This window comes from Leuciscus leuciscus (assembly GCF_965113295.1).
Source record: "Leuciscus leuciscus genome assembly, chromosome: 1".
Lineage (NCBI taxonomy): Eukaryota > Metazoa > Chordata > Actinopteri > Cypriniformes > Leuciscidae > Leuciscus > Leuciscus leuciscus.
In genome coordinates this window covers 7,493,862-7,517,829 of record NC_138725.1, presented here as the reverse complement: position 1 = coordinate 7,517,829, position 23,968 = coordinate 7,493,862, and the positions used below count along the sequence as shown (strand labels likewise).

At 42.3% G+C, this 23,968-nt stretch overlaps 1 protein-coding gene across 1 annotated transcript in view; it reads left to right on the top strand.

Annotated features, from left to right (window-relative positions):
- LOC309478093 (uncharacterized protein) overlaps positions 1–16,201 on the top strand; it is a gene marked incomplete at its 3' end in the record, with an annotated part of 117,856 nt that extends 101,655 nt beyond the window's left edge. The window contains exon 3 of the mRNA XM_082141554.1: positions 15,708–16,201. Coding sequence (XP_081997680.1) covers positions 15,708–16,201 — 494 coding nt within the window. The remainder of the gene's footprint in view (positions 1–15,707) is intronic.
- Positions 16,202–23,968: the final 7,767 nt, after the last annotated feature.

Here is a 23,968-nt window from a genome sequence, read left to right as displayed (position 1 = left end):
ATGATCAAATGTGCTACTTTTTTAATTGTTAATTTCTGTCGTCTATCCATTATGAAATCCATATTTGGTGGCCATTTAAAACATATCTTATATTTTAAAGTTTAAAGACCTTCTATGTGAAAGTGTGCTCATATTTACATGTATTTATGGTGAAATGTGTTATTGCATTTTATGTTTCTGGCAGCTTTTAATTAATTTTCCCATTACGAAATCCATATTTTTCAAAATGGCCCCCAGGGGCCAAATTTTGAGCGCCTACAGTCCTAAATCTGATCAGACCCCCTTTGTGAGCCTTCATACTAAATTTGATGCTTTTATCGCAAAGTGATCGATTCTGATGAAAATCTGCGCTTAGCCGCCCCACTAACAGTCTTACAAACATTTACAAGTATTTATGGTGTCTCGCCGTGAGTACGAGTCTCACCGTGAGACTCACGCAATCGTCACTTTTTACACGCTCTCACGCCACACATCCATTTTCTCACGCAGTTTTTTTTTTAGGCCATATCGCCCAGCCCTATAATCCATCTTTCTTTCTAACTAACTAATCTATCTTTCTTTCTTTCTAACTAATCTATCTTTCTTTCTTTCTAACTAACCCATCTTTCTTTCTTTCTAACTAACCCACCATTCTTTCTTACTGCATGCCTGTTGTACGTGGCCCCTCAGCCGGTGTTGGTGGACACTTGTTCTAGGGGCGGCTGGCCCGGAGGAACAAAAGGTCTGATCACGGGCTGAGGGTTTGGCGGCAGGCCAGGGTGATTGTCATTCGGAGCGTGCCACTCGGCCACGGCCACCTCGGGACTCGGCCATGAAGCCAGTGCTGAAGCGGTCTTCATGTGGAGGAAGCCGTTCTATTGCGGCTGCGTCTGCCATACGCCCCAGGAGCCTCTGAAAGGTTTCAGTGGGACCCTTTCTCACTTCTTAACGGCACCGACCAAAGCATGCTCTTCTCAGGAGATGTGTTGGACTGAATCCATCTCCATACCGGAATAAGAGATCCCCAAACACAAACAGGAGTGCTGTTGACAGTAGTTGAGAGCTCAGAAGGCTTGCAACCACCGCTGCACTCACGCTGTAGAACCACCAGCACCGGGAGAGACTTCCAGAAGAAGCACCGACACACTCACTCGTTGAATGAATCAACACATGACACCGTCATGAAGACCGATCGGCTCCGAAGAGAAAGACAAGTGGTGCGTGCATCCACTTCCGTATTTATACCCGCGCTGCAGGGCGAGCGTGGATGCAAAGCTCGCACGCCAATGTGTGCATTGGCTCATTTTATCAATACTCAAAGATGACAGACTCCCTAAGCTTGATCCCGAACCAAAGTGCGTCCTCTTGTGGCTGAGCAGGAATCACTGGTTCATCCAGACACATCCACTGTAGAGCCGCCAGCCGGCACAGATGCGCTCGAGTCCGAGCCGACAGATGGTGAGTCTCCAGTTATTACCACCCTGATTCATGGCCATTTCAGCCTGATGTTTCTGGTGTTAGTCTTCATTTTTCCTTCTCTACTCCTGTTGGCTCCTCAAATATGCAGTAAAACATTTTTTTTAAACACCATAAAAACAAACAAACAAAAAAAAGCCCCATATATTTATATAGTGAAGTCTGATGTTTGAGAAACATCACTAACTTTCTGAATTCAATTCAGTCAGCACGCCCATAGACGCACAAATGGGTCCAAATGCATTTGCTATTTAAACAACGTGGCGCAGGACGTGAAAATGATAACTGCGTCGGGCTGAAACTAGCAAAAAACATTTGCGCCGCGCCGCGCCTGGCGCTGTGTTGCGCCGGGTGTATGATAGGGCCCTTGAGCTTAAGCTAATCTTAGACTAAAATTCATGTTTGAGCTGTTTTAACTGAAAGCATATCTTAAAATATTTCAGTGCCATTTTTTTGTCTCAAGATTCACACCAGTAATGTTTTTTTTTCTTTTTCTAAAGCATGTTTAAAAAAAGCTAATATGATGATTTGATGCTCAAGGAACATTTATGATTATTATCAATGTTGAAAACAAGCTTTGCTGTTTTTTGTTATTTTAATTTGTTAATAGGCCTAGATTTATGAACTGAAACATAACAGTGAAATAAATTTAACAAAATTATCGTAAAATTGTCAGGACTTGCTAACTGATGTTAGTCGGCAGCATTTGTGTTTCAGCATTAATTAAGAATTATATAGGCTTTTCAGTAGATTGTTATGATTATCATAATTCTCTTTAATAAATAATGAAAACATTTCAACATAAACATAAACACAACTCATGAAACAGTGCTCAGACGATAGCTGTGTGGTCAGTGTTTCAACATGAGCCTCGCTTTGTTTCAAGCAGTCTTAGTTCCAATCTTCATCATTTTGTTTCTAGTTTAATAGGCTATTTGTCAAAAATAAAAACTTCTGAAATGTTCATTTATTGATTCAAAACACTTTTCAGAGCTTTGTTATTCATTGTCTGACATTTTTATTAATAGACGTTTAGACGATAACATTGAAGCCTACATGCTGTTAACCGATGTTGGCCGACAGCGTTTGTTTTGCCATTCTTGATGCTTAAATTGGTAACAGTTTATTAAAGGCTGTTTACTTCACCACGTGAGTGCCTTGGAGTATTTTGTCTACATAATTAACTAAGGTTGATCAAAGTATTGTTTATTGTTAACTGCACCACGTTGTTTACATAGCAAATGCATTTGCGCCCATCTGTGCACCCATGGGCTGCTGGTCTGAAAACGATGTGTGTTCAGGCGCATGGTTGGCGAGTTGATATTTTAAGGAACTGAAATAGACTGAGCCATTGACCGACTGAAACCTGGTCTAAAGTCAATGGCGCAGTATTTTTTGTTATTTAAACAGCGCCTATAGACAGGTCCACAACGCACTTCCACTGCTTATTACACACACAGGGACGCGCAACAGCACACAAACATGCCAAATATTAAATATAAAAGGATTACATTGTAAAAGATTAATATTGTGTACATAAAGATATGGTGGAATCTGGCTTGGCCCGTAGATGGTCCAGATATCTTGCTGCTATATAGTGCAATCTGTTCAATTATTGCTTTTAGGATTTTTTAAGAACAGAGGATCTCAACTGCAGCAGATTTATTTTAATTACAAAAACAAAGAAGGCAAGAATCAAATTACAGGATTAAGAGAAGAACTGTTTTGTTCTGTTGTGTATTGCTATATGAGCAGCACAACAACACACAAGTGAATGTAAACAATTAGCCAATGAGTAAACTTAGAAACAAATAAACAATGGAACATGAACTAAACAGGAAAGTAACATAGGAACCAAAGGAAACTCAACATAAGAGTCCACAAACTGAACATAACCATTACAGAGAGAGGCTGTGTGCAATTAAATGTGTTCATATTTTTTAAAACTAGTGATTTTTTTTTGAGTACATGCAGTAAATTAACATGTTTATTGACTGCCCATTTTATGGTTATTATCCAGTTACCACTTGTACAGTGATAATCTTTTTCAAATTGCTCTCTTCTTTTCGTAGATGGGCTGAAAACCTCTCCGGGCTTGCAATAAAAACCCAGTTCATGTGGCTGTCAAGTATTCTCATACGCATCATTCATATGCAATGGCAACATTTTCCACTAGGCCTGTTGAGATGACTACATACTCATGTTTATTTGAGACAACTGTGCATTTTACCGGGGTCGGCGGATTAATGCGAGAGTAAAACACGGGTTTGATCTTTAACACATGAAAGGCGGGATGCATTCTCCTGTATGCCGGAGGAAGTTTGAGTCGGACTGTCACCGGACTAATAATCTTGGTGACAGGGAACGGGCCAATAAATTTGGGAGCTAACTTGTTGGAAACGTAACGGAGCGGAATGTTCTTGGTAGAAAGCCACACTTTTTGACCCACGACGTATACGGGAGGCCTTGACCGGTGGCGATCGGCCTTAGCCTTAGTGCGCGCCCCCACCTGGAGCAGAGTCTCACGGGCTCTGGTCCATGTGTGGTGGCACCTCTGGACGAAGGCATGGGCGGAGGGGACCGCGATCTCGGATTCCAGACTCGGAAAAATTGGTGGCTGGTACCCTAAACTACACTCAAACGGAGAGAGGCCCGTGGATGACACTGGTAACGAGTTATGAGCGTACTCAACCATAGAAAGTTGTTGGCTCCAGGATGAAGGATTCTTGGATACCAAACATCGCAACATTCTCTCCAGATCTTGGTTGGCTCGCTCGGACTGACCATTACTCTGGGGATGATAACCCGAAGACAAGCTGACCGTAGCTCCCAATAACCTACAAAACTCTTGCCAGAATTTGGACACAAATTGGGAACCCCTGTCAGAAACCACGTCCATCGGGAGGCCATGTAACCGAAAGACGTGATCAATTATAGTAACCGCTGTCTCCTTGGCTGAGGGTAATTTGGGCAAGGGAATGAAATGTGCCGCCTTCGAGAACCGGTCCAGTACGGTTAAAACAACCGTCATGCCTTTAGAGGGCGGTAGGGCGGTGACAAAATCTAGCGCAATGTGGGACCAGGGTCTCGAAGGGACTGACAGCGGTCGGAGTAACCCATCAGGAGGTCGGTTAGACGTCTTACCACTGGCACAAACTGAGCAAGCCAAAACAAAATCGTGAATATCGCAAGCCATTAATGGCCACCAGAATCGTTGCTTTACTAAACAGCTAGTACGATTTACTCCTGGATGACAAGCCACGTTGGAGCAATGACCCCATCGAATAACGTCGGACCGTAACCCCTCCGGAACAAACAATCGATTCGGTGGGCAAACGGGCGGAGGCGTTACCCCTTCTAAGGCCGTCTTGACCTTCGATTCGACCTCCCATATGAGTGTGGAGATAACTACTTTCTCGGGGTAAAATGCACTCTGGAGTAACCGGGCGTTCGGATGGATCAAAAATACGAGATAAGGAATTGGGTTTGATGTTCTTGGAACCCGGGCGGTACGAGAGAGAAAAATCTAAACTTCCGAAAAAAAGTGCCCACCGAGCCTGCCTGGAGTTGAGTCTTTTAGCAGATCTAATATATTCAAGGTTCTTATGATCTGTCCAAACGATAAAAGGTACCCCTGACCCCTCTAACCAATGACGCCACTCCTCCAACGCTAACTTGACGGCCAACAACTCTGTTACCAATGTCATAATTACGTTCGGCAGGTGATAAACGATGGGAGAAAAACGCGCAAGGATGCATCTTGTCGTCTGAGGATGTGCGTTGGGAAAGAACTGCACCTACCCCCACCTCTGACGTGTCGACCTCCACCATGAACTGACGTGTGGGATCAAGGGCGACTGAGATGGGAGCCGAAACGAAGCGGCTCTTTCGGTTGGTGAATACAGCCTCGGCTGTATCGGACCACCTGAACGTCGTTCTGGGGGAGGTCAAGGCGGTCAAAGGTGCGGCTAGTTGGCTGAAGTTGCGAATGAAACGCCGATAGAAATTGGCGAACCCCAGAAACCGCTGTAGGGCCTTACGGGAATCCGGACTTGGCCAATCTATCACAGCCTTAACCTTGTCAGGATCCATACGCACTCCCTCAGAAGAGACGATGTAACCTAGGAAAGAAACAGACTGTGCATGAAAAGCGCATTTCACTGCCTTGACTCGTCTGACGTGTTGAACGTGTTGCTGGAGAGACGAAGAAAAAATCAGTATGTCATCCAGGTAAACATATATGAACTGATCTACCATGTCTCTCAACACGTCATTGACGAGTGCCTGGAAAACCGCTGGGGAGTTGTAAAGACCGAACGGCATGACCAAATATTCAAAATGCCCCCTGGGGGTGTTGAACGCGGTCTTCCATCCATCCCCCTTCCTTATGCGAACCAAATGATAGGTGTTACGTAAATCCAATTTTGTGAAAATGGATGCTCCCTGCAACCTCTCGAAGGCTGAAGACATCAACGGCGAAGGATAAGTATTCTTCACCGTGATGTTGTCCAGCTCTCGGTAATCAATACAAGGTCGCAGAGAACCATCCTTCTTACCAACAAAAAAGAACCCCGCCCCCGCAGGAGAAGAAGGAGGTCGGATGAACCCCGTTGCTAGAGAATCAGAAATATATTTCTCCATGGCCTCCCTCTCAGGAACAGAAAGAGAGTAAAGCTTGCCCTTAGACGGAGACTTACCTGGCAATAAATCTATAGCAGTCATAGGGACGATGCGGAGGGAGAGAAGCAGCGCAAGACTTACTGAACACTTCCTTCAGGTCCAAATACTCCGCGGGCACGTTTGACAGATCCGCTGCTTTCTGCTGAAACACAGAACCAGACACAGACGGACAAGCAGAAACAAGACAGGACTCATGGCAGGACTCGCTCCACATGGAAATGGAGTTAGAGCCCCAATCCACACGAGGATTGTGCTTGACAAGCCATGGGTGGCCCAACACAATGGGTGCGACAGGGGAGTCCATAAGGAGAAAAGGGATAATCTCGGTGTGGTTGCCGGAGGTGACGAGGGTTATGGGTCCAGTAGTGAGTGAGATGTTAGGAAGTTCTTGACCATTAAGAGCACAGACGGAGATCTGGTGAGAGAGAGATGTGATGGGGAGGTGTAATTCGTGTGCAAGATGTAGGTCCATGAAATTACCCTCCGCTCCAGAGTCCAGAAGTGCTTGACAGTGCTTTGGGAGCTAACTTGTTGGAAACGTAACAGAGCGGAATGTTCTTGGTAGAAAGCCACACTTTTTGACCCATGACGTATACGGGAGGCCTTGACCGGTGGCGATCGGCCTTAGCCTTAGTGCGCGCCCCCACCTGGAGCAGAGTCTCACGGGCTCTGGTCCATGTGTGGTGGCACCTCTGGACGAAGGCATGGGCGGAGGGGACCGCGATCTCGGATTCCAGACTCGGAAAAATTGGTGGGTGGGACCCTAAACTACACTCAAATGGAGAGAGGCCCGTGGATGACACTGGTAACAAGTTATGAGCGTACTCAACCATAGAAAGTTGTTGGCTCCAGGATGAAGGATTCTTGGATACCAAACATCGCAACATTCTCTCCAGATCTTGGTTGGCTCGCTCGGACTGACCATTACTCTGGGGATGATAACCCGAAGACAAGCTGACCGTAGCTCCCAATAACCTACAAAACTCTTGCCAGAATTTGGACACAAATGTCAGAAACCACGTCCATCGGGAGGCCATGTAACCGAAAGACGTGATGGAGTTAGAGCCCCAATCCACACGAGGATTGTGCTTGACAAGCCATGGGTGGCCCAACACAATGGGTGCGACAGGGGAGTCCATAAGGAGGAAAGGGATAATCTCGGTGTGGTTGCCGGAGGTGACGAGGGTTATGGGTCCAGTAGTGAGTGAGATGTTAGGGAGTTCTTGACCATTAAGAGCACAGACGAAGATCTGGTGAGAGAGAGATGTGATGGGGAGGTGTAATTCGTGTGCAAGATGTAGGTCCATGAAATTACCCTCCGCTCCACAGTCCAGAAGTGCTTGACAGGTGTACGTGCTGTTGGCCCATCTCAGTGTTACCGGAAGGACAGTGGATGATGAGGACTTCCCGGCGTAGATCCCACCTGATAGTAGCCTCAACTTTACTATCGGGCTTGCTCTTTTACTGGGCAATAGCGTAGAAAATGTCCAGAGCCACGGCAGTAGAGGCAGAGTCCATGGGACCTCCTCCTTTCTCTCTCCTCCCGGGAAAGCCGAGCTCTCCCCACCTGCATGGGGTCGTGATCGACGACGGGACCGACCGAGTTCTCCTCCCTGATGTCTCGAACCCCAGCGCCTCCGGGAGATCGAGTGGGACGAGAGTGCTGATTCAGACGACCGATGCGGGGCATCTATCCGTAGCGCCAGGTCGATGAGTCCGTTGAGTTTGGGAGGCAGGTCTAGCATGTAGATCTCTTTTTGAACCCGGTCAGCCAGCCCATGCAGGAACATATCCCACTGCGCCTCCTCGTTCCACTTGCACTCAGCCGCCAGCGTGCGGAACTCAATGGAGTAGTCAGCTACAGAACCGTCCCCCTGTTTGAGTCTTCTGGCAGCCTCCTTGCCGGCTACAGCTCGGTCGAAGACCTTCCTCATCTTGGCGGATAGTGCGTGGAACGAGGCGCAGCATTGGTCCTGGTTCTCCCACACCGCCGTTCCCCATAAGGCTGCTCGTCCCGTCAGCAACGTAAGCACTCCATAAATATCATTCCTCAATTGAAAGCTGCCTTTTTTAAGTCGGACGGGAAGAACATGACAGTTTCAGCTACATTGGAATAGAAGTACATTCTAAGGAGGATGAAATACAAGTACAACAAGAAACATATATAAAAAATCTGCAACCCATCCCAGTGGACCCAACCAGAGCAACACAACGTGAAGCTTCATAGACAGACGTTGAGATGGATATGCTAAAATCAAAGATTGGACAAATATTGTGGGTTGCCAGGCAAAGCCGACCTGACATAATATATGACATATCCATGTTGGCATCTAACACAAAGCATGCTATTGTTCAGACCCTGCATTGTGCAAATAAACTTATCAGAAAACTGAAATCAGAAGAGGTCATCTTGAGGTTCCAGTACTTAGGGGAAAACAGTGCTGTTAAATTGGTGGTGTACAGTGATTCCTCAATGGGAAATCTTCAGGACGGTGGCACGCAGGGTGGACATTTCATCATGCATCTTGGCAGTCAAAACGGATCAGGAGAGTTGTACGGAGTACCTTAGCAGGAAAGACTTTGGCACTTGCAGATGGAGTTGATAGTGCAGTTTTTCTCGCTACACTATATTCTGAGATTACCACTGGTGGCTGCTCATGCATCAATGTGCCTATTGTGTGTGTAATAGACAATCATTCCCTTCTCGATGCTCTCAAATCTACAAAATCTGTAACCGAAAAGAGACTGCGCCTGGAAATCAGCAGTATGAAGGAACTTATACACTCTGGAACTATTCAGCAGATCTTGTGGTCAGACACTAAAGAGCAGCTAGCTAACTGCTTGACAAAAAAGGGTGCATCTGCACTTGGCCTTCTGAAAGCTCTCAGCACAGGTGTTTGCTATCTTAAGCACTGAATGGATTTGATCATTATTTGCTTATGTTTTGTCAATGTCTAGTCATTTAAACTGAAGCACTTAAGTTATCCTGTTATAATAATAACAAACATTATTTAATTCTTTTAAGAAAAAAGGGAGATTAAGTTGTTTTCTTTTACTGCGCATGTGCAAAGAGCACCCTTTATGCGTGATTTGTTTTTTGAAGTTCAGTCTGGCGTCCTATGAGAGGAAGAGCGGCTATGTTGTATGCGATGGAACAATAAAGAGTTTATTGTCAGTTTACAGTTGAAGTTATTGAGTCAACATCGGTACCCAACCCTATCATTCATTAAGATATGGATAAATGGATTATCAAAGAGTGCGTTGTTGTGTTTGGAGCTCCGTCGAATTAATTCATAAACCGTGATTTTCTTCTTTACACTCTTTTACAAACGAACACTTTCATTTTTACAGCGTGTGAACATATCTGGAATACTATTCTATTTAAAAAACAATCGGATTGCTTTGATATCGCTACTTATATCCAACTTTCCGAACTTCCGCTACTAGCCTTAGCCCGCTAGCATTACACGCGTGGCCGCGCCTATCGATCGTCTTTTTTACACCTGTATCACTTAAAGCTATAATTCGCCATTATAGCACATCTGCTATAATCTGCTATAATGGCGAATATATCGGATTTGTGTCTAACGTTACCTTTGAGTGCAGGTGAGGACACGTTCGAGCTGCATTCTGTGCAGTTAGAGTTGGACTCGGTGGAAAAGCAGATCCGCGACCTACTAGAGAGACAAGCCGAGCTGCGAGATCGGCGATCAGCGCTTGAAACATCACGCGCCGATGCTCACAAGTCAGTGGTTAGTAACCTTTTGACTCCGACCTCGTCTACTCCGTGTGTTTCTCTGCACAGGACGCGAGCAACCAGGACGCGATCATCCCTGGTTTCATTCACTCCGGCACCGACACAACACCACGGACCCTGGGTGATTCCACAGCGGAAGACGCGAGACAGGACCAGAGCAAGGACCTCTCCGCCCCTCCCGGCCTTCGAGATCTCCACCCGGAACCGCTTCTCCCCTCTTCGCGAGACGGGACGCGACGCTGTGATCATCGGCACTTCCATCGTCCAGCATGTACACGCTACCTCAGGTAAAGGTAAGGTGCGCACTCACTGTTTTCCTGGTGCTCGTGTTCTCGATGTGGCTGCGCAGGTCCCTGAGATCCTGAATGGTGACGAGCGCGTCGGAGCTGTCGTGCTGCACGCGGGAACGAACGACATCAGGCTGCGGCAGACAGAGGTTCTGAAGAAGGACTACAGGAGCCTGATCGAGACGGTACGCACCACATCGCCTGAAACAACGATCATCGTGTCTGGACCGCTTCCCACGTACCGACTAGGACATGAAAGGTTCAGTAGATTATTTGCTCTAAATGAATGGTTAATGTCATGGTGTAATGAACAGAGACCGCTCTTTGTAAATAATTGGAATCTGTTCTGGGAGCGACCTAGGCTCTTCCGTGCTGATGGACTTCACCCCAGCAGAATCGGAGCGGCTCTTCTGTCGGACAACATCTCCAAGACGTTGCACTCCATATGACTAGTAAGTCAAAGTCCAAATCACACTCTTTGCTGTCCAAACTTAACTGATATAAGTACCAATGTAGAACATTATATTGAAACTGTGTCTGTTCCTCGTTTAGTGAGGTCAAACATTAAATCTACTGTAGGATCTAGGAAAAATCTAATTGTGATTAAACCAGAAAATCTCAATATTAGTGAACAAAAACAATTTATAAAGCTAGGTCTTCTAAACATTAGATCGCTCACACCTAAGGCAGTTATTGTAAATGAAATGGTCACAGATAATAGTTTCGATGTACTTTGCCTTACTGAAACCTGGCTTAAACCAAATGATTATTTCGGTATTAATGAGTCTACTCCTCCTGGATACTGTTATAAGCATGAGCCCCGATTGGTCGTTGCAACAATCTATAGAGATATTCTTAATGTTACTCAAAAAACAGGTCACAGGTTTAATTCGTTTGAAGTACTTGTACTAAATGTTACACTCTTAGATGTAGGAAATAAATCCCTATTATCTCTAGCCTTGGCTACCGTATATAGACCACCAGGGCCTTACGCTGATTTCCTAAAAGAGTTTGCAGATTTTCTCTCAGACCTATTAGTCAATGTTGATAAAGCATTAATTGTTGGAGATTTTAACATACACGTAGATAACACAAATGATGCGTTAGGGGCTGCGTTTACAGATTTATTAAGCTCCTTTGGGGTCAAGCAAAACGTCACTGGTCCCACTCATCGTCTTAATCATACGCTAGATTTAATTATATCACATGGAACCAATCCAACAGATATAGATATTATACCGCAAAGTGATGATGTCACTGACCATTACATGGTATCTTGCATACTACGTACTGCTGAAATTTGTCATGTTGCGCCACATTATCGACCAGGCAGAACAATCATTCCAACCACTATAGATAGATTCCCAAATAGCTTACCTGATCTATCTCAGCTGCTCAGTGAACCCAAACAAACGGATGAACTAGAGGAAATGACTAGCACTATGAGCACCATTTTCTCTAGTACATTAGACATCGTTGCACCAATTAGATTAAAAAAGTTTAGAGAGAAAACTAAAGCGCCATGGTATAACAGTGCTACGCATGTTATCAAGAGAGAAACTCGAAATTTAGAGCGTAAATGGAAACAAACTAATTTAGAGGTCTTTAGAATCGCGTGGAAAGACAGTATGTCACATTATAAAAAGGCCCTAAAAGCAGCCAGGGCTGAGCATCTCCGCAAACTAATAGAAAATAACCGAAATAATGCAAGGTTTTTATTTAACACCGTGGCTAGACTAACAAATAAACAGACATCACCTGAGCAAAATATACCGTTACAGTTCAGTAGTAATGATTTCATGAACTTCTTCACTGAGAAAATAGAAAGCATCAGAAACACAATTGTAAATGTACAATCTTTAATGGTGTCTTATGATTCAGCCTCAATTATCGCCCCTCAAGAACAACTACACCGCTTTACAACTATAGGACAGGAAGAGCTAAATAAACGTATCATTGCATCTAAACCAACAACATGTTTATTAGACCCAATACCCACTAAACTACTGAAAGAAGTGTTACCTGTAGTGGAAGAGCCTCTTCTCAATATTATTAACTCATCTTTATTTTTAGGTCATGTTCCGAGAATATTCAAGTTGGCAGTTATAAAACCTCTTATTAAGAAACCGCAATTAGATCATAATAACCTAGCAAATTATAGACCCATTTCAAATCTACCATTTATGTCTAAAATACTAGAAAAAGTTGTGTCCGCTCAATTGTGCTCTTTCTTGCAAGAAAATGATATCTATGAAAAATTTCAGTCAGGATTCAGACCGCATCATAGCACTGAAACTGCGCTCGTTAAAATTACAAATGATTTACTTATAGCTTCTGACCAAGGCTATATCTCAGTATTAGTTTTACTCGATCTTAGCGCTGCGTTCGACACTATAAATCACAAAATACTCTTAGATCGACTACAAAACTACACTGGTGTTCATGGACAGGCATTAAGCTGGTTTAGATCGTACTTATCAGACCGCTACCATTTTGTCTGTTTAAAGGGGGAAAAATCGAAGATAACGTCAGTAAACTATGGAGTGCCGCAGGGATCTGTGTTAGGCCCTCTGCTATTCTCAATATACATGCTGCCACTTGGTAATATTATAAGAAAACATGGAATTAATTTCCACTGTTATGCTGATGACACTCAATTATATATTTCATCACGACCAGATGAAAACAATAAATTATCTAAATTGACAGAGTGTGTTAAAGATATAAAATACTGGATGACGTGTAATTTTCTGCTATTAAATTCAGATAAAACGGAGGTATTACTTATGGGTCCAAAAAACTGCCCACAAAACCTCTTACAATGCAACTTCAATTTAGCAGGATGTCCTGTTACTTTATCCACTACAGTAAAAGACCTGGGGGTTATACTAGATCGCAACTTGTCTTTCGAAAATCATATTTCATATGTTCATATGTTACAAAAACAGCCTTTTTCCACCATGCTAAGCTACGTAATATGCTATCTGTCTCTGATGCTGAAAAGTTAGTTCATGCATTCATGACCTCGAGACTAGATTACTGTAATGCTTTATTAGCTGGTTGTCCTGCATCCTCAATAAACAAGCTACAGTTAGTCCAAAATGCAGCTGCTAGAGTTCTTACCAGGTCAAGAAAATATGATCATATAACACCAATTCTATCATCTCTACACTGGTTACCTATTAAGTTCCGTATCAATTACAACGTATTACTAATGACCTATAAAGCCCTAAATGGTTTAGCTCCTGGGTATTTAACGGAACTTCTATCGCCCTACAATCCATCACGCTATTTAAGATCACTAAATTCGAGGTTTCAGGTCATTCATAGTATATCTAAGTCCACTAAAGGAAGAAGGACGTTTTCACATTTAGCTCCTAAACTCTGGAATGGCCTTCCTGATATTGTTCGTTGCTCAGATTCGCTGTCCCAGTTTAAAACTAGATTAAAGACGCATCTCTTTAGCCAAGCATTCACATAATACTTACCTTTTATACTACAGTTGAATCAGATTGAATGCATTCATATTATGAACAGCAGCTACGCTAATTATTTCCCATCTGCTTTTCTGTCGTTATCTCAGCTCCAGTTTGTATCCAGCCTCTCATGGAAACTTCAGATGCCCCAACACCCGTGAAGAGACGACTCGACGCCTGTGAAGAGACGACTCCACGCCCGTGAGGAGACGACTCCACGCCCGTGAGGAGACGACTCGACGCCGGCGATATGTTATGCCCTAAATTAATGCATGATTAACTAACTGTATTTTTCTATGTACATTTCTGAAATGCACTTTCTGTAAAGCTGCTTTGAGACAATATGTATTGTGAAAAGCGCTATACAAATAAATTTGAATTGAAATTTGAATTGAATTATCGTAGGCATTACACTGCCATGTAAGTAATTCAAGTCGATTAATTTCAAGACAGCTAACAAGTTTTTTGCTGCTGCTACCTGTGTTAGCAAGCTAATGAAACTATTCGCTAATCCTAAACTTGACATCGTTTCACCAATAATAGTCGTACCACAGCTCAACACACATCCAGATGTTCCCAATAAATTGTAGTTGATCACCAGGTATGTTTTATTAATGTAGGTTAAATAATCCATGTAGGAAAAACAAAAGGAAATCTTTCTTACCTAAGTGACAGCTTAGTGAATCTCTGAAGGTTTTAAAAACGCTATACCCACTGTTTAGATCTGTTGTGGTATTTATGCAAATCAGCACACATGTAATTAGATTATGCGCCGTTTGTCCATGTTAACAAACAATTTCAAAAAACTTGTAATACATTTTTTGTTTGTCTTGATGTAAGTAATCAACCATTTTCATGGTGATATCTAAAGGTTAAAAATGTTACCCTATCCACGTGAGAAAAAAAATGAATAGGCGTATGAATAGGCTATATTAGGGTCTTTTTCAAAACTTTCCCCTAATGGGATTCTTCGGGACTTTTTTTTTCCTTACTCAGGACATGTTGAGGATACAAAATCAGTTGAGTTTGCTTCTGTTGCCATTTGTTCAACCTTTTTTCATAAAATGACTGGACTACAGTTGGATAGACCTACAACCAATCAGAGCAACGGACATTCATCTATCCGATCGACAAATGCCTTGATCGCGGTTCTCTGTTCCTCTTTTAAAATGAATGCGCTGTCGATATCTTCTATAACAGACGCGATGCCGGAATCTACACATCTCAGTTCTCCAGCGGCAGCCATCTTTGTTGTAAACTAATTCAACCCAAGCGCTCTTTGGTGACGTGGATGATTACGTTACTGTTGATCATCTGTCCATCATCGTATAAAGCCCGCCCTGAGAATTTGATTGGTCCGAACAGCTCTGGTTCGAGCATAGTTGCCCCACAACGGATCAAGTCCAGACCGAACTTCCCGACCTCAAATGTTGTTGGCGGGGCTAAGTTCCGCAGGCATCCAGGCTAATTTTCTGGTGTAGTATTTCATAATATGAGCTTATCGATTTTTACTTGACAATAGTTGTACTGTTTTCTAGAACAATAGAGCACAGTTTGCAGAAAGTATGTGCTAAACTAGGGGCGTACCGATACTGATACACTGCTCGAAGGAACACGTGAGCTGGCTTTTTGAACATTGTTCACTGTTGATGTTTTTGATGTGAAGTGAAGGAGGAGACTGAAGAACTGAATGAAGTGAAGGAGGAGAGTGTAGAACTGAGTGAAGTGAAGGAGGAGAGAGAAGAACTGAGTGAAGTGGAGGAGAAGAGTGAAGAACTGAGTGAAGTGAAGGAGGAGAGAGAAGAACTGAGTGAAGTGAAGGAGGAGAGTGAAGAACTGAGTGAAGTGAAGGAGGAGAGAGAAGAACTGAGTGAAGTGAAGGAGGAGAGTGAAGAACTGAGTGAAGTGAAGGAGTGGAGGAGGATAGTGAAGAACTGAGTGAAGTGAAGGAGGAGAGAGAAGAACTGAGTGAAGTGAAGGAGGAGAGTGAAGAACTGAGTGAAGTGAAGGAGGAGAGTGAAGAACTGAGTGAAGTGAAGGAGGAGAGAGAAGAACTGAGTGAAGTGAAGGAGGAGAGTGAAGAACTGAGTGAAGTGAAGGAGGAGAGTGAAGAACTGAGTGAAGTGAATGAGGAGAGTGAAGAACTGAGTGAAGTGAAGGAGGAGAGAGAAGAACTGAGTGAAGTGAAGGAGGAGAGAGAAGAACTGAGTGAAGTGAAGGAGGAGAGTGAAGAACTGAGTGAAGTGAAGGAGGAGAGTGAAGAACTGAGTGAAGTGAAGGAGGAGAGTGAAGAACTGAGTGAAGTGAAGGAGGAGAGTGAAGAACTGAGTGAAGTGAAGGAGGAGAGTGAAGAACTGAGTGAAGTGAAGGAGGAGAGAGAAGAACTGAGTGAAGTGGAGGAGGAGAGTGAAGAACTGAGTGAAGTGGAGGAGGCGAGTGAAGAACTGAGTGAAGTGAAGGAGGAGAGAGAAGAACTGAGTGAAGTGAAGGAGGAGAGTGAAGAACTGAGTGAAGTGAAGGAGTGGAGGAGGAGAGTGAAGAACTGAGTGAAGTGAAGGAGGAGAGTGAAGAACTGAGTGAAGTGAAGGAGGAGAGTGAAGAACTGAGTGAAGTGAAGGAGGAGAGTGAAGAACTGAGTGAAGTGAAGGAGGAGAGTGAAGAACTGAGTGAAGTGAAGGAGTGGAGGAGGAGAGTGAAGAACTGAGTGAAGTGAAGGAGGAGAGAGAAGAACTGAGTGAAGTGAAGGAGGAGAGTGAAGAACTGAGTGAAGTGAAGGAGTGGAGGAGGAGAGTGAAGAACTGAGTGAAGTGAAGGAGGAGAGAGAAGAACTGAGTGAAGTGAAGGAAGAGAGAGAAGAACTGAGTGAAGTGAAGGAGGAGAGAGAAGAACTGAGTGAAGTGAAGGAAGAGAGAGAAGAACTGAGTGAAGTGAAGGAGGAGAGTGAAGAACTGAGTGAAGTGAAGGAGGAGAGAGAAGAACTGAGTGAAGTGAAGGAGGAGAGAGAAGAACTGAGTGAAGTGAAGGAGGAGAGTGAAGAACTGAGTGAAGTGAAGGAGGAGAGTGAAGAACTGAGTGAAGTGAAGAAGTGGAGGAGGAGAGTGAAGAACTGAGTGAAGTGAAGGAGGAGAGAGAAGAACTGAGTGAAGTGAAGGAGGAGAGTGAAGAACTGAGTGAAGTGAAGGAGTGGAGGAGGAGAGTGAAGAACTGAGTGAAGTGAAGGAGGAGAGAGAAGAACTGAGTGAAGTGAAGGAAGAGAGAGAAGAACTGAGTGAAGTGAAGGAGGAGAGAGAAGAACTGAGTGAAGTGAAGGAAGAGAGAGAAGAACTGAGTGAAGTGAAGGAGGAGAGTGAAGAACTGAGTGAAGTGAAGGAGGAGAGAGAAGAACTGAGTGAAGTGAAGGAGGAGAGTGAAGAACTGAGTGAAGTGAAGGAGGAGAGAGAAGAACTGAGTGAAGTGAAGGAGGAGAGTGAAGAACTGAGTGAAGTGAAGGAGTGGAGGAGGAGAGTGAAGAACTGAGTGAAGTGAAGGAGGAGAGTGAAGAACTGAGTGAAGTGAAGGAGGAGAGAGAAGAACTGAGTGAAGTGAAGGAGGAGAGTGAAGAACTGAGTGAAGTGAAGGAGTGGAGGAGGAGAGTGAAGAACTGAGTGAAGTGAAGGAGGAGAGTGAAGAACTGAGTGAAGTGAAGGAGGAGAGTGAAGAACTGAGTGAAGTGAAGGAGGAGAGAGAAGAACTGAGTGAAGTGAAGGAGGAGAGTGAAGAACTGAGTGAAGTGAAGGAGGAGAGTGAAGAACTGAGTGAAGTGAAGGAGGAGAGAGAAGAACTGAGTGAAGTGAAGGAGGAGAGTGAAGAACTGAGTGAAGTGAAGGAGGAGAGAGAAGAACTGAGTGAAGTGAAGGAGGAGAGTGAAGAACTGAGTGAAGTGAAGGAGTGGAGGAGGAGAGTGAAGAACTGAGTGAAGTGAAGGAGGAGAGTGAAGAACTGAGTGAAGTGAAGGAGGAGAGTGAAGAACTGAGTGAAGTGAAGGAGGAGAGAGAAGAACTGAGTGAAGTGAAGGAGGAGAGTGAAGAACTGAGTGAAGTGAAGGAGGAGAGTGAAGAACTGAGTGAAGTGAAGGAGGAGAGAGAAGAACTGAGTGAAGTGGAGGAGGAGAGTGAAGAACTGAGTGAAGTGGAGGAGGAGAGTGAAGAACTGAGTGAAGTGAAGGAGGAACATCATGTTAAACCTAGTTGCTTAAAGGCTAAAAAGACATTTTTAAAGAAAAGTGCCAAGAAATCTTTTACCTGCACTCAGTGTGGAAAGAGTTTCACAACCAAACAAAGTCTAGAGATTCACATGAGGTTCCACACCGGAGAGAAGCCGTTCTCATGTGATCAGTGCGGGAAGAGTTTCAGTCAATTATCATCCCTTAATGTTCTGTGTGTGGAAAGAGTTTTTCACAGCTGCCTAATTTATATAGACATGAGAAAATTCACACTGGTGTGAGAGAGTACATGTGCTTTGAGTGTGGGAAGACTTTTACTACAGCGGACGGTTTAAAACTGCACCAGAGAATTCACACTGGAGAAAAACCTTACAAGTGTTCACACTGTGACAAGAGATTCAGTCGGTTAACACATCTGAAAACACAAGAGAGGATCCACACTGGAGAGAAGCCGCACACGTGTGATCAGTGCAGGAAGAGTTTCTCTATTAAAGCTAACCTGAAGCGACACATGAAGATCCATGCAGGGGAGAAACCACATCAACACATGCATCGTTAAAATAGTCCAACAGACTACAGTGGCTCAACCTTAAGTTTATCAAGCGACGAGAATACTAGCTATTTGTGTTTATCAAGTGATGAGAATACCCTGACGTAATATTTGCATATGATTTGACAGTTTACTTGAATAAATACCTAAAAAATCTGAAAATTCAACTGAAAATAAATACTGGTTTAGAAAATATTAAGCACGATTTCCAAAATCTTGTGCAATGCCACATGCTCTAATATAGATGGTATTACATTTTTGTATTTTGCATGGATTAGACAACACAGTTCTGTTCTAATAAATAAAAAATAAAAATCACAGACATTATTTAGTAATTTACCATTATTTTATTTACTTTTTACATTATTTTCAACACAAAATTAAAATTAAATGTGTGTGTGTGTGTGTGTGTGTGTGTGTGTGTGTGTGTGTGTGTGTGTGTGTGTGTGTGTGTGTGTGTGTGTGTGTGTAAACATTCTCAGCATGAAATGTGTCTGTTCCTGTGGGTTAACTGCACCATCACTTGTGTTATGCTCTGCTCTGCCTCAGAACAGCTGTATTCTTATATTGGGTCCCTTAGCCCTACAATCTAAGAAAGAAGTAAAGAGCCTAGGTGTCATTTTGGACTGTGACCTGAATTTTAAGTCTCTTATTAATCAAGTGACAAAAACTTGTTTATATCATCTGAGAAATATAGCCAAGATTCGTCCTTTTTTAATCTTTGGATGATGCTAAGAAACTCATCCATGCTTTTATCTTTTCTCATCTTGATTATTGTAATGCTATGTACACTGGCCTACCTAAGGGCTCTATAGCAAAGTTACAATTGATACAAAATGCAGCAGCCAGAGTACTAATGAAATTAAAAAGGAGAGAACATATTACACCGGTTATAATGGAAATACATTGGTTACCAGTTCATCAAAGGATAGATTTTAAGGTCCTTTTATTTGTTTATAAAACTCAGCACAATCTGGCACCTTTATACATTTCAGACTGTCTGTCAAGATATGTTCCAGATCGTAGATTAAGATCCTCTAATGCTAATCTTCCGGCACATTATACAGTTATTCATAAAAGATCAGGTGGTGCTTCTTTTAGCCACTATGCTCCAAAAATGTGGAATTCTTACCAAGTGAAGTGAGTTTACTAGCATTCATATTTTTAAAAGGCAGGTTAAGAGAGTTGTTGTGGAAAAAATTAATCTTTTCTTTTGTTTTTATTTTCAATGATTTAACAAATGAATGCCATACATTCATTTGTCTGTATTTTGAGTTTATTTTATGATGTTAATACAGCTGCAGGGTGTGTGTGTGACTCAGAGGTGAGAAGATTAGGGGGTAAGGGGAGCCACAGGGGTTCCTCTGTGTCTTTTGTTTAGTGGGGGCTGTAAGAGATAGCTTTTGAAAGAGATAACACTATAAAAATGCGGGCCCACCTCTGCTCTGGGTCTCACTCCGTCTGCAGCTGGTCTGCGGGTGGACTGGGAACGTTTCTTGCAAGAAATAAATATCTTTTAAGAACAATTTGATCCTGATGTCTCTTATGCCTGATGCTGTTTTGTTAGTTACTTGTTTTTGCCTCAACAAGTTGGTGTCAGAAACGTGGGATCCATGAGGTTTCTTCTGGCCCTGAGAAAGCGGATTGACGGACTGATCACCCTAAAGCACAAAAGGCTTTAGTCTTACCTCGCCGAATTGAGAGAGAAGAGCCAAAACTGCTATCAGGGCCAGGAGGAACCCACTGGATTCAGAAAGAACTCGGAGGCAGTAAAAGCATCTCGGGTAAGAGACAGTTAAAATTATTTTATTTTGTGTGGTGTAATCTGATATGACTGTGAGTGAACGTGAACCATTTTGGCTGAGTTTTGCTTTGGTACGAGCGAAGAGGTGATTCAGATAATCACAATTGTTTGGGGAAGAAATTGAAGTAGCTTCGGATCGGTTTTTTCCACACTTAGCTCGTTAGTGGACAGGGGATCCACTGGTGATTCAGAGAAATCACAGCTGCTGAGATGATTACGTTCTATTCGAAATTTATGTAAACCTTAGAGAAAGTTTAAAACAGGATTAAGAAGTTTCTGGGTGATTGTGCTCTACTCGAAGTTTTACCACATTGAATTGAGTCAAGCGAATAAGCGCACGTGGGGGAACTTTGAGTGGAACGTAATTACAAGACCAGGTTGAATTAATCAAGTAAAAAGAATTGAGCAAGCGAATAAGCGCACGTGAGAAAACTTTGAGTGGAACGTAAACAAGCAGAGGTCCGTCCGATCTCGGAGTAAAAGATCGGGTCTGTCGAAGACGTTTGACAGATTCTGTAAGACACGTGTCGAATTGTGAAATCCAGAAAAGAGGAACTCAGCCAAAAATGGAGTCATCTAACAGTAAAGTAGACCATTTTTACACACCGGTTTTCTGTAAAATGGAAAAATTACGGCCAGAAATGCATGCAAGAAATTGGGAAACGGATGATTGTTAAGCAAAGGGGAAGTGAAAATATTTGTACTAACAAACGCACACACGACGCACACACAAACACATACACTGATTTTCTTTCTGCTATCTGCAATGAAGAAACTGCTTGCAAATCTTTTTGTGTGTCTGATGAAACTTTGAGCAAAGCTATGACTGATGATTTGAGCAGTGTTGTAAATGATGAGCGTATGAGATTGTGCAAAAGTACAGGGTTTTTCTGAAGTGCCAATTTATCCGTTACTAGTCAAAGAGTTGTTGTAGTTTGTTCATGAGTGTAAAAATGTGAACAAACAGTGAATTGTTGGATGGAAAAGAAGCAGATAAAAGAGAACAGAGTCGATAGGAGAAGGAACTGACATGTAGGGAAGAGAGAATGTTTTTTCTGATGGAAAATACAAACAGTGAATTGTTGGATTGAACAGATACGGAAGGAACTGGCATGTAGGGGAAGATAAAATTCATATTTATGAACGCCTGATTAAGTAAATGGTATGAAAAGTAAGTTTTAGATAAAAATAAGGCATTGAGTATGATTAACAGGGATTAACATGATATAAAGATAAGGAATGTTTCATTAAGCAGAACGGGAAAAATTCTATATTTTAGAGATAAAATAATTATTGAAATGATGTTTATTTTGACAACCATTGTCTTTTGAACCTAAAGGGTCCAGCTATGCTGGGAGTATAGCAACAGCGCTTGCTTGTTCAACCCAGCTTCTGGATGTTAATATGTACGTGATTTGTAATCAGTGTTGTTGATGATAACACAATTAGATAGATGTAAAGACAGCTATGTCTGAAGATTTGGGAAATCAATAATGTACAAAGTCAGATATTTTGTTGAAATTAAGTCATTGAAAGACAAGGACATTGTCTGTTTTATAAAGGAAATTATGGGTTGGAAATAATTTCCCTAGACAAGGATGACTAAAAGTTAATCAGAAACTTTGTGAAACCCGCTTAGAATATTTTGATTTTCCATGTCGCTTATGAAAATTAATGTTCTGCCAATAATAATGATGTGGATGTGCTTTATTGTATTAATGTTATGAAAACAAGGTTATTTAAGAGTAGATTGCCATATTTTTATAACAAGAGTTGAAGGGGGAAGCGGCTAGGATAGCTGTCTGTGTAATTTAGAGACTGAGAACAAGATTTGAGGAATCTTGTGATTTCTGTGGAACAGTAGATAAGTGGGACTGAGGAATAATGATAATATTAAGTTGAATCTGCATACTAACCATTTGAATAAGCTATCAAACCAGTGTTAATGAAATTAATGACATGCTAAATTTTCTTTATACTGTATGAAGAGTAACTGAATAGTCCTGATACAAAAGAGAGCAAATGCTGTAAGCAGCTCTGCTCTGAAGCTCTCAGTTTAAAGAGAATTGCAGATTATGTTTTTGTAAAAGTTTGATTCTGATTGGAAAGATCAACTTTGACTGGCTCCAAACAAAGAAAGTGCCAAACTAACACAAATTTAAAGAAAAGTCTGTGTTAATATAGAAAGTAGATCAGTGTTAATATGATGAAGATTATGATTCGGCTATTGTAATTGAATTTGCAGCTGGGACAGTGGGGGAAAATGCAGAGAACTTATCAGTGGCTCTGTTTGCATTTCCTGAATAAGAACACTCTGCTTCAGGGGTGTAAAGTAGGGTGGAGATGTTAGAAAGATCACAGTGATTGTAGGTAGAATAACAGAGAGTGTTTTACTGCGGTCAGCGAGGTCATTCAGTGACTGTAAAATGCCCACTGTATGACTGTAAAAGTAAATGAGGGAGAAAAGAAATTTGATAGATAAACTTTTGAAAGTTGTCAAGAAGATTGAAAGATACTAAGTGTAAGGAATTCCTTTTGAAAGGAAAAGAACTATAAAAAGTACCGGTTGACGTAAAATTACAGATGAGCTAAATGAGTTGCAAAATATTTTAAAAGTACCGGTCACTAAAAGATAAGATTGTGAATTGGCCAAAACAGGTTTGCTTATCTGGATTTGGTATGTGCTGTGACTGAAACTGCCACAGTTTCAGTGCAACAGAGACTCATTCTGAGTGGAAATTTGTAATGTCTAAATTACAATACATGTAATTTATGGAAAAGATGCCTTAAGATGGTAGATAAAGTCTGAAGTTAAAAGTTTATGAGAATGCAGTGTATCAGTCCTGAATGCCTCAAGAGTCTCTCTCTCATTCAATGTCAGCTGAAAGCTGTTGTCTGAGCCTGTGTAAAGCACAGTGTTTCAGTTGAAAATCATAGACACAGAGATGTTAAAGGAAATCATTGCCATTCAAAAGGGCAATTTGTACTTAAAAACGTTTTAAAAGTAAAACTGAAAGACTTTAAAGAAGTCTTTAAAATAATACTGTTTTGAACTTGTTTATTTTGGGACCAGTGACTGTCTCATTTTAGCCCCCACCATAAAACAGGGCTGATGGCTCCGGCTACAGAAGTAACAGTACACTGAATGTACGATTGTGATCTAAATTCACTGAGTATAATCTAAGCAGCTAGGTTGCTGCCTTTAAAATGATTAATGAATTTAAGTGATTAAATACTGCTGTTATTAATCCGTCTCCCTATGTTTAACACTAGTAGGCAGTCCGAATGGCTCTGATGACTCTTGAATGCGCCTTTTCCTAAGCTCCAGAAAACAACAGATTATGTTGAAGAAAACGGTCACAGATTCTGTAATGGGGAAAAGCGGTTACCAGTGTGTACGAGTGATTACTTCAAAGACGGGTAAGATCTTAAGGCCAAAAGGACAACCTAAGACAGAAGGATCACGCAAAAACACTGGGCATTTCCTGATGGAGGTGTTTTTTATGTGAGATGGATATGAGAGTGGCGCTGATTGACTGAGTGGCGATCAGCTTCAGCAGATCATTGAGAGGCGAGATGAGCTGTAAGAAGTTCAGTCTGCCCCAGAAAATGTGAGCCCCTATACCACTCACAAGAAACCGCGTTGATTGTATGGCTTGTCCTCCATTGTGACGTGTCTGCATCTATGCCAGGGAGACAACACCCTGAAGAAAAGAAAATTATTGCTTAAGAGCTAATGGAAATAGGCTTTCAAGAGC